A 15,984-nucleotide genomic window follows, 5' to 3' on the forward strand; every position below is an offset into this window, starting at 1 on the left:
GCGGCAGTACTTACCACACATTTGACAAGATTAGATGTTTGTCATTGGTGCTCAGGATCTACAAATCATTCGCCATCGTCCTATCAGACATTTCTCCTTACTCTGTGTATGTGGTAAGCAAACTTTCATGTACTGTAATGCAACAGGCTACCGCTAGCAAGCGGCTAACCTTTTAGTGGCTCTGTAGAATGTGTTATTTGTTTCACGCTTCGGGCACACCCCTAACCCCCTCCCCGTTGTCATCATCCATCACAATGTTTCACTGTAGACATTGTCCGATGCCAATTTGGTAGACATCGCTCAACCCTATTGCGATCCCATAAATATTGAAACTCAGTGTGAACAGAACTAAAATTCTATATGTGTGTGTGTGTGTGTATAATATAAAATATATATAGCATTGATATATTTATATTTTAGATATTTAAATGTTAGTTTTATTTCAGCTTTACTTTAATTAACAAAAAACATTTTTAATTTTTAACAGTTTTACTTAACAGCAACCGCCACCACTAAAATATAGTAAAAATAAAAATAAATATAATATATATAAATATATAAAAATATATCAATATAAAATTTTAAATTAAAATAAAAAAAGTGAAAATGCGGTTAGTAAAAATGAACTACTAGCCTGACTGAATCAAAAAAAAAAAAACTTGGTCCTGTCTAAGTTATTTTACATGGATTTTACATTAATGCATCTCATCCAATCAGAGTTCAGAAACTTAACAATATTCACAATGTATTTTATATACAGCATATCAGTCTTGTGAATAAGTTAAATGTTGGCATTAAATTGCCTGAAACACTTCCGAACATTCCCGCTAACACACACCACAACGCTCACACACACGCAGGCCTACACGGTGTACCAGTGTAACTATCACAAGATAATTTGTCAAGCTGTGATCACATTCGCAGACACATAGACAGGACTGGACAAGCTCCAGATTTCACAGATTGAAACAGACATTCCCAGACTAGACCTCCCAACTCTAACATCCTGCAACAAACACACACACACATACAGCTCCCTCTCAAATACACAAAATACACATATAAAAAAGGTAATCAAATGCACTTGCGCACATTTCCAAACACACAGACACGCCATTGCGTTGGCCCGGGATCTCCAGACCGCAGCATTGTGGTAATTTAGGGATGTATTAAGTAGTTGTGCAGGCAGACAGTCCAACCTGCTCCAACAGGCCCAGGCGGCACTGTCTGTCTGTCTGCCTCCCTGTCACTCAGCAGATGTGGGCGGAGATACACAGCTAGATTTGTGTGTGTGTGTGTGTGTGTGTGTCTGAGGGAGGTCTGAAGGTTTCCCAAGCTGAAGTTTAGTTCAGCCAGAATTCGTCTCTCTCACCACACTCCAGTCGCACTTGCTTAACAGGGGTTTGATACATTATCCACACTCTCTTGTGGTGAACTTTGCTCAGTCTAAAGCACAACTCTATCGAGCGGCCGAGCTAAAGATGCTTCGAGATGTCACATGAACCTTTGCGGCACCATTAACTTATTATAGATCAGCGCGTCAGAACATTACCATATAAAAACTGAGGATCCAGGGGCCATTATCTCACCGTTAAAAAGCCAATTCGGAAGATTAAAAGGTGTTTGTGGGGCAATGAATGCGGATTTTATAAGAATTCAAGTTCCTCCGCGTGTGGGGTTTGGAACGAAGTGGGTCTCTAAAGCCGTAGAAGTCATTAAGACGGCCTGTGCGCGTGCATGTGTGTGTGTTTTAGACACTAGAGACAGAGGTCTCATAAATATGACTGATGTGTTTACAGTATTCTCGCCTCAGTGAAACACTACAGCAGTGTGTGTGTGTGTGTGTGAGAGAGCAGCCAGCTCAGAGCGAGCCGAGACATACCTGGGACATCGATTAATCTCTTGTACACGCTGAGGAAAGCAGCCTCTGATTCTTTACTTCTTTTACTCAAGGCGTCGATCTGAAACAATGAGGGAAAAAAACACAATAACTAAATTGCGTGCGCTTGGAACCGCAGGCACAGTAATTGCATTAGCAACCAGGTTGAAATTTGCATACATTAGCAGCAATGACGAGTCCATTAAAGATGGCCATATGGAAAACAGCCTAGAAAAAGAGATTTCGAACTCACACGCACACATTACGCGCATCACTTACCACCTATTCGACCTAAATAAAACAGCTAAGTGTACATAACAGTGACCCTTTTCATTCACACACGGTAAATCATTTATGTTTTGACGCGTGCGATATTTTTCCAAGTGCTGGGTCGAGGCATTTTTGGGGCATGCTTCAGGTGTATATGCTGGGGCCGTTTCTGGTTCGCTTTATATAGAAGGTAATTATCAGGTATAAATCCAAATCCTGTGAGCATGAGATGACAGAAACAGGTAATGAGGGACTCTGATAATGAGAAGAACTTTTGGCCTTAATATAGAGCGCCGCAGACGCGTACATATGGGCAAATTACATACTGTATCTGGGTTACGGCTCCCACTGCAAGGAGAGGCCTTCATCATTTCCTGAAGATAGATTTTCAGAACGGTGGCCACAGTCACTGAGGTGCCGCCCACTAACTTAATCTAATGGCGCTTTTCCACTGCATGGTACGGCACGGTACGGCTCGGTACGGTTCACTTTTGGGGGGTTTTCCACTGGGTACAGTACCTGGTACCTGGTACTTTTTTTAGTACCACCTCGGTTGGAGTTCCAAGCGAACCGTACCGTTACCAAAACGTGACGTGTAAACTCTGCTGATCACGGATTGGTCGGAGAGAATCGTCACTACTTGCGTCACTGAACTTGCGACACAAACACAAAAGAACCACTAGATTTAAATCTGCACAGCCAGCGAAGGACCGAACGCAACTGTTTTGAACAAGCGCACCTTTTTTTTAACAACCAAAAAGTTTTGTTGTTGCCATCATTTAGCTCAAGTCACGCAACTGTTTTGAACGAGCGCACCTTTTTTTAACAACTAAAACGTGGCTGTTCCCCCTGTTGAGGAAGTACAGACATTCCTCTCGTTGATAGCAGAGGAGCGGATCCAGCGAGAGCTTGATGGGGCGATGCGGAATGAAAACGTTTTTTAGGAGTCGCGGCAATAGAGGCGGCGCAACTATAACGACATGTGAATAATCCCGCCCACTCTAAAGCGATACTAAACTGCAGTGGAAACGCAAACCGAGCCGAACCGAGCCGTGCCGTACCGTACTGAGCCGTGCCGAGCCGAGTCGTACCAGGCAGTGGAAAAGCGCCATAACTGTCAATTTGCCGAAAGATGCACAATCACGGTCATAACGGATGTCAATAGAAGGCAAAGCAGATTAAAAATACTCTTAATATTTAACAAAAAAGGTTCCTACTTGAGCGTCAATGATAACACGCAAACGTGAAAAATTTGTTAACTTTTGATAAACTCCCCCGTGGGATTATAGGAATTAATTACAGAAATAATATAATTAATAATAATAATAATAATAATAAATAATAATTAACTAATTTAATAAAATAATATTTTAATTATTTCATTAAAAATAAATATATTTTTTTAAATTAAAAGGAGTGGAAAAAAAACTGAATTACTTATTGGTACATTTTTACTAGCAGTATGCTCATAACGAAGACATAGGAAATATCACAGCATATATGAAAATATACACTGTCAATAACCTAGAATTACAGCAGAATCACTGGAATAAGCCTTTGTAAGCCTCCGCCTTCCAGGGTTTCACTGGGACAGATGACCTTATTGACCCTTTGGCGGCAATGTATGACAGCTGGAACAAACCCAGTGCAAACCCAGCGCCATAACACACAACAACAGGGAAAGAAAGAGCGAGAAAGTACGAGAGAAGAGGGAAAGGTAGTAATATAGGCTCTTCAGTTTACACAGCTCTAATAAAGACACTGATCTCTCTAAATCTGAATACACACACAGCTGTGGTGATTCTGGCCAGATTATGATACATCATCCAACTGCCTTCTGTTACGGTATGACCAAAAACTACCCTGTTGGTACCATCTCGTCAACATAATGTTATTTTGCTATTGATTTCGATAAATGTGATGTTAACAGGTTGCTAAGCTAAAAGGGTGATTCTCTAATAATCAATTAGAATAAAACAGTGTACATAAATACTGGGTGTGATTATTCATTTTAATTACATTGGACTATTTTTTTTTTTATACGTTTTCATGCAGGGATGCACTTATATCGATAAGATGAATTATGGAAACCAATAAATAGATAGAATAAAATTTATTATTTTGTCTAAATAAACTGAAAGTAAAGCATTAAAATCAATTGTTTTAAATGCTACAAGAAAATTCAGGCAACCCAATATCAAAATGCACAGTATTAAAAATTATATTAAGGTAATATATTTGATAAAATATCATATTGGGGCTTGTCGCAATGCATTCTGGGACTGCTTGCTCCAGAATGGGTATGATTCTTGGCTAAAATGAGGTATCTTATGAGGCAGCATAATTAGGTTGCCTACCTTTTGGGACAGCTTTTGAGTTGGAACCAATACTGCTTCTGTAGGCAGTTCACTAGGTTTTGGAACAGTACAGAAACAGTATTTCCACCCAGTGTAACACTTCTCAAGTTGCTGAGAACTGCATTTATCAGTGTCTTAAAAATGTGACAACCAAAGGCAGGAGAAATGTCTTGGATCGACACATCAGAGTGATTGTCTTCAGTAGGGTGTGGTGAACCGCATATAGAAATTATAAAATGCCATGGCAGCACTTTCCCACCATGTGTCTCTGATGATGACAGCGTACTGATGACAGTGTGCTGTAGAACCAGCATGCAGTCTGGCCCAACTGGGCCAAATCTAACAAACTGGGTCAAACCTGACAGGAAACAAGGACCCAAATCAGTACGGCCTGTATACAGTAATTTAGGAGCTGCTAAAAACTGAACCAAATCTTCACCTAGCTTAACCCAAGTTCTACATTCTAACAGCTGGAGCAAAGACCTGGAAAATTCCAGGACACAGACATGGGTGTGTGTTATGAGTTATAATTGCAGAGGAAAACCAATACTATATATATTTGTTGTTGTTTACCACTATAAAAATAATGTTATATCAAATATTAATAAAAATGATAAACTATTATAATAAAGAATAAAATATCAAATTAATATAAAGAATATAAAATAAATTATAAAAATATTATAAAAAATTAAATTAAATTAAAAATTATAAAATTAAATATAAAAATAAAAACCGTAGAACTGAAATTATTTTACTTTTTATAAACTATTAAAAATATTTAATTAAAAAAAATGTGCAAATACCACTAGAATATCATTACACCATATATCAAATATTTAAAATATATCATTATAAAATATAAAAAATAATATAACAAGACAACAATAAAAATTAACAATTTTATAAATAATTACATATAATAAAATTGTACAAGTACCACTAGTATATCATTATACTATAGTAAACATTGCTAATTATAAAACTTCAAACATTACTAGATGCTAGTTATTACCTTAACTATTTAATTAAGTTATTTCATTAAAATAACTAAATTAAAATAAAATATAAACTAAAATTGAAAATTGAAAAATCTGAAAAACTAACAATAAAAAAATTAAAACAATTGACAACTATAAGAAAAATTAAAATTAAAATAGAAATAAATATAAATTAAAATGCTCTAATATTCTAAATACATCATAACTCAGGGCTTTTCACCATTCTTGTACTCAGAACTTGAAAGAGTTCTTAAAACTCATGCTGCATTTATCAACATTTTGGTTGTTTTTACATGACATCAAGATGGTCACATAAGTTCATAAAATTTAGAGTTTCCAAGTTGTAATTAAAAGTTTGACGAAGATGCGAGCGGTTTTTACAAGATGGGAACTTGTAATTACGGTAATTCGGACATGATGTGAACACAGCATCAGACCCTCCAGGGTTCTTCAAAATACTACAGCTCAAAGTCTTCAATAGCTCCTGCAAGTGTCAGTCTTTCTGAGCCTCACCAAAATGGCAGTACCCCACACCCAAAAACAATGTGGTCTGAATCAACAGTATTGCTTTTATCCATTAAGAAAATGTTGAACTCCTGTGCTGTTTACATGTTCACAAGTGCTGTGTGTTTGGTCTTCCAGCAGCGGAACATCAAATAAAAGCTGTAAATCTGCAGACCTGAGACTGCCGGCCTTGATGGATGGAACAGGGCAGTTGCCACTGTAAATATCCAACATGTAACAGACTTTTCACTCCTATGGGAAAGAAATTAAACATTTTCAGATGTTTCTTGCCGGAAAACATCTGGATCTGCCCAGGCAGGGCCAAGTTCTGCAGCCCTCTTGCAGATGGAGCAATTAAACTTGCCTCTCTTTCTCTCTCTCTCTCACTCGGCACAGGTCCACGTCTACCCCTGAAATCCAGCAGGAACCAATGTCAATTTTTAAACTCTCAGAGCTCTGAACCAGACAGAGCACAGCCAGGAGGTTAAGAGACTGTAAGGGCTGCCTAGAAGCGGCGTGCGTGATTTTGCGGATACCGTCACAGCTCAGCGTAGATTATCTGCTCTTCTCTTACTCTGCTACCAGCTCAATCTGATGGCCAGGGCATCTGGCATCATCATGCTGTGGGACATACTCACAAAGTCATGCAAACAGCCTCAAAGACATTATACCCTTCAGATATACTGTACACATACGCCCACATATAGGGGTTAGCGGTCATGCACGAAAAGTTGTCACAAAAGTTACACCATCTTTTCTTTTATAAAGAAGTGATTTATTTTATTCAGCAAAGATGCATTAAATTAATCAAAAGTGACAGTATAGAAAAATCTATCCTGAAAAAAACCAATTATAGTTTCCATAAAAATATTAAGCAATGCAACTGTTTTCAATATTGAATAAGAAATGTGTCTTGAGCAGCAAATCAGCATATTAGAATGATTTCTGAAAATCATGTGACACTAAAGACTGTAGCTAATGGCTGCTGAAAATTTAGCTTTGCCATCACAGGAATAAATTACATTTTAAAATATATTCAAATAGAAAACAGTTATTTTAAATTTGTATAATATTTCGCAATTTTTTATGTATTATTGATCAAATGCAGCTTTGTTAAGCATAAGAGACTTTTTTCAAAAACATAAAAAAACTATTGAGCTTCTTTTTTCTTTACTGCACACATCTATACAGAAACAACCTAACCTAAGAAACATTAAATAAAAAGTGTGACAACTAGCCCCAGTTTCCCCTACATTACATTTTACACCAAACACACGTGTACACACACAAACACAGTCAGTTCCACCCCTTTGAACCGTACAACACACAGACTATCTGGTGGCATCAAAAGCATGCCAGTTTAAACAGCATTATTCCCTTACGGTCCAGCCGGAACAGGGATTGAGAAGGGTGGGGGAAACTGTTATAAATAGCTCTTGTTTCTATGGGGGAGCACAGACTTGGCACTGCTGAGAGCAGAGTCAGAAAACTCTATCAGTTCTACTGACCTGCATCGCCCTCCAAACAGACAACCAGCTTTCAAACATATTTGACCCTCGAGTTTCTTTTACTTGTTTTTGTTTCATTTTGCCTCTTTTTGTAGACTTAGAGTGGCAGGAAATTATTAAGGAGGGAAAGGATTGGCGCACGCTGTAGATTCAAACCTACATCATCATCCACATAAGCACCAAGGCTAAATGTGTCAGAAGAACATGAATCCAAAAAGAGATGGCTAGGTGATTACCTACATAAACAGATTCACAACCTACACACATAGACTTTAACTTTGTTTGCCTGCATATATGGACAGTTTAATGATCTCAGATTCATCCACCATTGGATCCAAAGTTATTGATCTGAGCTGCCACTAACCTTGTCCCTCCTCAGCACTTGGCCATGTTGAGCCTCTGCAGACTCCAGCCCGCTAAAATTAGTGCACAATTACGTCAAATCAATACTGACTTCCAAATCTGTAGAACTTCCACCGCACTCCATAAACGGCTGCCAGAGTGATTAGCTCTCTTCACAGAGATCTTTGCTGGCAGGTCAACTTACTCTCTCGCTCTCTCCGTCTCGCACTCTTTCTTTCAGAATGTTGAATTTTCCACTTTGTAATGACTATTATTTATTATCAAAATGAAGCTTGAGATAAGAAGCTCAATGCAGGCTTTTTTCTTGCACTTTAAAAAAGGCACAATAACATTGAACGGCACATGCGCTCTTAGGAGGTCAAATAGTTTGAGTAGTTTTCACATAACATGCCGAATCAGGCATAAGTGGTCTCAAATAAAAACTCTGATTTAAGGACCAAAAAAAAGGTCATGTTAAAATAGCATAACATAACATAACATAACATGGCAAGAGCAAGGACCACAGCAGAATAAATGAACATCTAAAAAACATAATACAAACAAAATTAAATGAATAAAACAAAATTAAATGAACAAAACAGAAATAAACAATTCTACAGCACTTTTTTTTTTTTTTTTTTACCTTTGTTCATGTCTTATCTCAAATAGGGCACCAAGTGAGCCAGGACCACAACAAAGTAAAAAAACAACAACAAAAAACTAAACAAAACACAAAATAAACAACACAGCACAAAACAAAAACAAACAAAACAAACAAAACCAAACAATCTCTTTTATCTCCTTTGGTAATGTCTTATCTCGTCTAGGGTGAGCCAACACCACCTCAGGTATCCTTACCAAAAAAAGAAAAAAAAAGAAAAAAACATTTGAGGTTAGAGGCCACTATACAATACATCAAGTTTTCTTGAACATCTGTAACATGTGGCTTTGCCTCTGGGGCAGAAGTATAAATGAGCAAAAACTCTTTACAATTAAGTGCAATGACCCCCCTCACCCTCCGTCTCTGATTTACACACACATGCGTGTGCAACCCAAAACAGGGCCCCAGCCGCGTGCTATGTACAGCTCCCTATTGTGCTCTCATTTCCTGAAAGGAAAAGAGGAGGCTCTCGCTCTCTCGAATGAAAAAATGACATGTGGCAAGGACTTTGCATTGACCCACGAGATCAGCGTGGGTCTGACTCAAACGTACTATTTTAACAAACCCACCGTTACAGGAAAACGGAAGATAGAAATTAAACAGAAAAAAGCATTCACCCGTTGCAAACGGCTGTATTCATTGGTCTGTCTGCCATTATGAATTATATATGTGCTCTATCTTTTTTGTTTAAAATTGGTGCAGCAAAATTGAAGTCTCTTCGTCTATTTTAAGATTTAATGGACGGTCAGACTGACAAGACAAAACACATGCGATCCCCATCCCTCCCGCCAATTATCGTCAAATAGCTGACGTCGGAGAAAAATGCCCGAAAAATAGTACATTTCTGGTCAGAGCAGTCAGGCTGTTTTTGTCAAGGTCAGGCACTGTCAATAAGGAAAATATTTCACAACGAAAAATAATAGACGGTTTGAAACGATTTCGCTGTTGGAGTGGTGGGATGGGGATTTATTTTTAACCGAGCAGTGGTTTGTAGTGGGGCGACTACCTCCGTTAATGACAGGCTAGTCCTCGAGAACACAGCTCCGAAACCACAATGAGCTATAATGGAGCAGTTAGCCAGCGGTACTGGCTCAAGAGAGGAGAACAGGGAGCCACTACTCACAGCGCTCACTTCATCAAAGTTACATACGCCACTGAAGAGCCGCGTCTCGCTGCGCTTTGAGGCCCCTCGACTGCCTCTTAACGCAAGGTGCTGCTGAAGGCCGTCAAACGCTGCATTACATATACTGAAATATACTTTAACAGATAGAGGAAGTGTTTTTGAGGTCAAAGGAAAGGAAAATTGACACACACTTCTCACTTTCCTTCTCTTTTATTATTTTTGGACTTTTTTTGCCGCTTTATTAGACAGAAGAGTGAAAGAGGAACAGAAAATTATTGAGGGAAAGAGAGAGAACAGGACCAGGACAGCACAGGCGCCCCTTTTCCACCGTAAGATTGCCTGTGCTGCTTCCACACATTTCCACACCAAAAAAAAAAAGCCTAGAAATTTTTTTTTTCAAAATTAGATTAATTAAAAAACTGCCTGGAAACAGGCAAAAACTTCTAGATCTGATAATAAATGTAAATATTATTTAATAAAAAATTTAAATAATAACAATAAAGAGGTATAAAATATTCTTTAAAATTGGCCCACCTAATACAAAATGTGCGCTACCATAAAGTACAATCATATTACTCTGGGTTGTATCCCCTATAAAAGAGGCTCTGGAGCTAGCCTGTTCAATATAAAAAGAGGCTAAAAGTTAGTCTAAACCCGAATTTGGAAGAATTTGGCAGTTAATTACCTTACAAACCTCAAATTGAAAGGCCTATTGTTTAAAAGCACAGCTATTTATGAATATCTTTTCAGATAATTTAATACTATTAGCATAGAAGTGCTAAAAACACTTAATAGTTCTCATACTTGGTAACTAAAAGATTGAGAAACAATTATAGCGAGTTATTCAGTGCAGCATAATCATACCTAATCAAACTCGGTTTGATATCACGCAACAGTACAACTAATTGACTGAATTACCAAGGAACATTAGGTGTAACTCTTTTAGCAAAACACAGGCTGCATCGGGCTAAAATAGACCTTAATTAACTTAAAGAATTTTTTAAGAAGGTAGGGCTCAAAACGAAACTCACTCAATATCCTTCTATTATGATGATATTTCAAGTCTGTGCTGCAGAGGACATTTGAATATCTGCCTGCTGTCATATTGAATGGTAATGCACATTACTTATGGAACACAGCACCATGTCCCAGTTCTCAACTATATCAGCAATGGCCACTGAGGAGACATGTCAAAGGAAACACGGCTTCATTCCCTGAGGTCAACTGGTGAACTCTTATTTTACATAATTTTTAAACAATTATGAAATGCCCTGACAAATTTAATATCGGAGGACTTTTAAAATAAACATCTCAACACTAAATTTTGCCACTAATTCACAGCAAAATCTTTTTACTCTTAAGTGTCCAATGATATGACAGATGTGTCATATTTGCTGTAACCTACCAGTTGAGAACCAGTGATCTATTTAAAAAATAAATAAATAAATTAGATTTAGCCAAGTATAAAAATGACTGGACACAATAATAGAGCTGTAGTCATTCTACATGATATTGTTAATGATTTCCACAGCATCCTTTTAAAAGGAAAACTTGTTTACAACTTAAGATTAACCAAAAAAAAAAAAAAACTCTTGTCTTTGAGATGTTAAACTCTGGCTCGGCCCAGAACAAACAGACTTACCTGGCACCATGGAGCGAAAACATCATTAAGATTTCGCTCTCATCCGAAGAACGGAAATAAAAGAGTGGGACAGCAAACAGAGAGAACGTATCAAAACTGTCTGATCTGATAAGATGCTGACAAAATATGGAGGCTTTGTACAACACAAGCAGACCTTAAGTAACAAGAAAAACAATCCGTCACGTAATAAGCACTGTTGTGAAATCAGGTGGGCTTTTTAGCCAGTCGAGACTATAATCAGACCAGAGAGGGCCATCTTACACCAGATCTGTGTGTCGAGTTAAGCAAACAGGCTTTTTCAACCTATTCCTTACAAGGAAAGTTGTGAGATTAATTGGTGTGAGCATGATAGAGTCATACTCGCTGTGTAAAGCCATGAGAGGGTAGTTTAACAGTAGTGCTCTCTGGCCGCTGGCTGAGCAGCTTTGTCACACTGCATTATTTAAACAACTGAAACCATCACTGATTTTCTCCTCCCTAAATATCACAATATCACAAATATCATCACATCTCCCAACTCTCATTGCATTTCACCTGTATTAGTACTAAAATAGACTAAAAGCCAAAAGTATGTTGACACAGGGTCATAAAATCAAGCATACAGCCATGTGATTGCCTAATACGATCTCTTTTAGAAGGTGCATCTTTTCTGTTCTATAGCATGTGTTACTTCTATCTTACTACTGATCATGTATTTTTACTATAACACCGTGTAATAACTACACGCGCCGCGACACGCGATAAAAGGTATCTTTTCCATGTTAATCGGAGTTTTTGTCCTAACTAGCCGCAATGGCAACACGCGAAATTTGTAATTTAGAAACGGTTTCTATTTCCGAGACGTCGCGGCTGGAACAACAACATACAAATTATATAACAGTAGATAATAACAGGTGATTGTGCTTTATTCAAAGTTAAATCTGTCTAATATGAGTTTAAATATAATTTTGTGTGACCTTATAGCCATACTGAAAGCAACAACAGATAGTTTACCTCAGATCTTGAAAATAAATTAAAGCAAAGATGTCCGTTAAAACGGTGAACTCACTGCGAACCAACGAGTGTATTCCATAACAAAGATGTTATCAGTCACTCAGTATGTACATTTAATTATGTTAAAAGCTTTAATATTTATTAGGGGTGCTCCGATCAGGATTTTTGAGGCCGGTCACCGATCGCCGATCACAGAAAGCAGTATCTGCCGATACCGACCACCGATACAGATCTTTTTAAAGCCTTCTTTTTATCATTTATAACTATTTATAGTGATACTCCAATCAGGATTTTTAGACATTTATTCAGGGCCTGAATTTCATTTTTGAAAATGGGGGGAATTCCCCTCTTAGGTGACTCTTGTGAGAGGAGAAGCAGCTTTCACACAGGAGTCCGCTACTGATCCGTGGCTGTTTACCACAAACACAACATTTATCCATTATTTTGATTTCAAATTCAAACATTGTCACTGAAAATGCTTTTTCAGCATTGCAATTCTTTTTTTACACAGTACTGTAATACAATCTTTGTATCAAATAAAATATTTTGGGGAAAAATTCTAGGGCAAAATAAAATTATAATTTTTTTCCCCTCGATATTCCAATATTCCACCATACAATAGTCTAATGCAAACCAGTTATACAGCAAGTGTGTCTTGTCTTCATCATGTTTTGGGAATTAATTATTAATTGTACAAAAACTCAAAGCCAGAGGCAAATTATTGATTTTAAAATATAGGGTCAGGTCCATGTATTGTTTTCTGGCTTCAAATGGTTTTCTAAAAAATAAATAAATAAATAAATAAAAATTAGATACATTCTAAAACATTTTCTAAGATCTATTTTCTACACCACTACCATCACCAGATGGAACTGCAAAAATCATACCTGTTTTCAAACAGGTTTCCCTGAACACTCCCCCCATTTGCAATTGGTTGGTCAAACAAATAGTCCCACCCCTAAACTCACACCATTGGTTCAGCCAATGCTGCTGTTGTTGGGCAGATTGAGGTGCACAAACAAACAGAAAAATGTTTTCATAGCGCCTCAGAGCCACAGTGTTTACATTTTTCAAGGGAAACAACATACAAATAGCTGTTCTGGGGAAAAAGTAAGTATATAAAATGACACACATCGCCACAGTTTAAGACAATAAATACAAGTAAACCATTTAGGAAGGTGACTCACCTCTGCTTGGAAGCCCTTCAGCAAAGGAGCTATCTGTTTACGCAAATCCTGAAAGACAAAAAAAAAAAAACAGACAAAGTTGAACTATTATTTCACTATATTAGATTCTGAGGCGTGTTTGAAATGAATAGACAGCAGATTTATTTTCCATGTAGCATGTGTGGAACTCAGGATATTGAGAGCAGACAATGCCAGGCATCTGATCACAGACGGAGAAAAATAACTGGGGAAAAAATACACAAAATGTATTCAAATGGATATCTTAATTTATCAAATGCCCAGGGCTGATTTTGTTGTCTTCAAAAGAGGAAAAAGCACACAGCCAATGCACGCACGTGTGTAAGCACACGCACAAATGCTCTCTAACACAAGAGTATCACCTTGTGCTGCTCCTGACTATGGGCAAAGGACAGTGTGTATGTATGCATTCGTACTCTCTCTCTCACTCTCTCCTGATATGCCCTCGTTTTTTCCCTTGCACAAGTTCTCCATGACTCAGTCCCCTTTACTGCAAAAACTGCTCATGCAAAAACAGCGAGAACAAAAAGCAAAGTGCAGAGCCACATGTATGCATATGTTCACTATTGCCGTACAGTTGATGCGAAAGATGACAATTAGTTCTCAAGAAAGATTTACAACTGTAATCTATTACTACATCTTGTCATAAAGTTACAGATTGCAGATTACAGTTGCTCTGAGTGATATGAAATTTTCATTTAAAAAGAATCATAAAGAGAAACAAAAAAAATCTCCTTGTGGAAAACAAACCGTGTCTTTGTTTCGAGTTCGGATGGCAGCGCACCTCCCTCCTCTTGCGGGCCCTTACAGTCGAGTAATTTTGATGCCGTGGTATTAAAGTATATCAGATTAAGATGAACATCAATGCCTCTTTCATTTGAACATAGGGTGGGTGTTTCAACATGAAATGACATTACACACGGCTGTGAATAAATCTCCGGGCCGGACAAAAAGCCCTCACATTAAAAGTCAGTATAGGAATGCCTACCACGCACAAACACATTACTGAGCGCTGGGGCCGAATAAAACGGCGCCCTGAGTGCTGTAATCGCCAGGACGCAGGCCATTACGCCACTGCGGCATAAAGATATACACATCATTACTGAAGCCGCTCGCATTTCATTAGCAGTGTAGGAGTCACCATAGCCAATATATTTAATATAATGGGCAAGACAGAATTGGATTTTACAGGAAAAGTAGCAAAAAATCCACCTCCTCAGTCCATCCACTCCAAACTTTCTTTATGGTTTCGTCAAGTGTTGAGTAATGATCAGAATATCAGACAAAGATAATTCATCTGAAAATAAAATTAGTAAATATTTTACTAATACACTTTGGATACACTTGTCTAAATTTAGGTTTGCACGATCTTAATAATATTTTAATCTAAAGATTGCTGCTTAAATGTCTCAAAATTAGTTTTGTAAGCAAATATAAATTCTATACTAAATTTCTTTAGAATATTAACATCTTAATTGAATATTTATATTATATTTATTTACATATATATATATATATATATATATATATATATATGGGTAGTTGACAAATAGGCAGTAAAAAATGCTTATTTTGTAAAAGACCATTTTTGAAGAAGAAATGCATATGTTTATGTAGTGTGAAGTCTGATCTTTGAGAAAATATAAAGGGTCACTAACTTCTTTCATTGGGTTTTTTTTTTTTACATTTTTACTGAACTGTACCATAAATTTGTCCTATGGTGTGACATAGCAAAAATTAAGAAAAAAAAACTCTTAATAATATATAAATAGCATGAGAGAGATTTATCTTCATTGTTAGACACCAATTTTCATATAGTGTTATTAAATATGAAATTATAATTAACAATTTTTTCCCTTTGACAATTTCAAGACAAACTTTGACAACAAGACAAACTTTGCTGTCATCCATTCAAAACTGCTGAAAATTCTACCATTTTAAGATGAGTGATATTTATATCTCCCCTACTGCAACACTCAACTGTTTTATTTAAGATATTTTGAGATAAAAAACAAATCTGTGGTTCTATTATGTGTCACACCATAGGACATAACATCACACAAAAGGACAGAAATGGTAGTTAATAAAGTATTTCTATTTAATTTTGAACATGTCAAAGGAGAAAGATTTTTTTTTTTTGATACAAACAATATCAACATGTTTTTTAAACAAAACAAAATAATTTTTTAATCAACAAAATTCAGTCTCTTAGTCAATCAGTATGTTACTGAATCTCTTCTAGCCCCCTGCTGCATGTGCGGCACAGCTAAGTATGATTGATATTCAAACTATATTCATTAAGATGTGATTCATTAAGTTCATGACCTCTAGACTGGACTATTGTAATGCACTGCTAGGTGGTTGTCCTGCATCTTCAATAAACAAGCTACAGGTAGTCCAAAATGCAGCAGCTAGAGTCCTTACCAGGTCAAGAAAATATGATCATATTACCCCAATTTTACAGTCTCTGCACTGGCTACCTATTAAGTTCCGTATAAG

The 15,984-nt window shown here is 37.0% G+C and overlaps 1 protein-coding gene across 2 annotated transcripts in view; it reads right to left on the reverse strand.

Moving 5' to 3' along the window:
• Nucleotides 1–15,984, reverse strand: part of LOC107728840 (homeobox protein cut-like 1) — a 153,033-nt gene that overhangs the window by 78,846 nt on the left and 58,203 nt on the right. For both annotated transcript variants that reach the window (XM_016539116.1, XM_016539117.1), the window contains 2 exons: nucleotides 13,468–13,515; nucleotides 1,883–1,961 (listed from right to left, as the gene is read on the reverse strand). In XM_016539116.1, coding sequence (XP_016394602.1) covers nucleotides 1,883–1,961; nucleotides 13,468–13,515 — 127 coding nt within the window. The remainder of the gene's footprint in view (nucleotides 1–1,882; nucleotides 1,962–13,467; nucleotides 13,516–15,984) is intronic.

This window comes from Sinocyclocheilus rhinocerous, unplaced genomic scaffold (genome assembly GCF_001515625.1).
Source record: "Sinocyclocheilus rhinocerous isolate Xijiao unplaced genomic scaffold, SAMN03320098_v1.1 scaffold397, whole genome shotgun sequence".
In the NCBI taxonomy this organism is placed as follows: Eukaryota; Metazoa; Chordata; class Actinopteri; order Cypriniformes; family Cyprinidae; genus Sinocyclocheilus; species Sinocyclocheilus rhinocerous.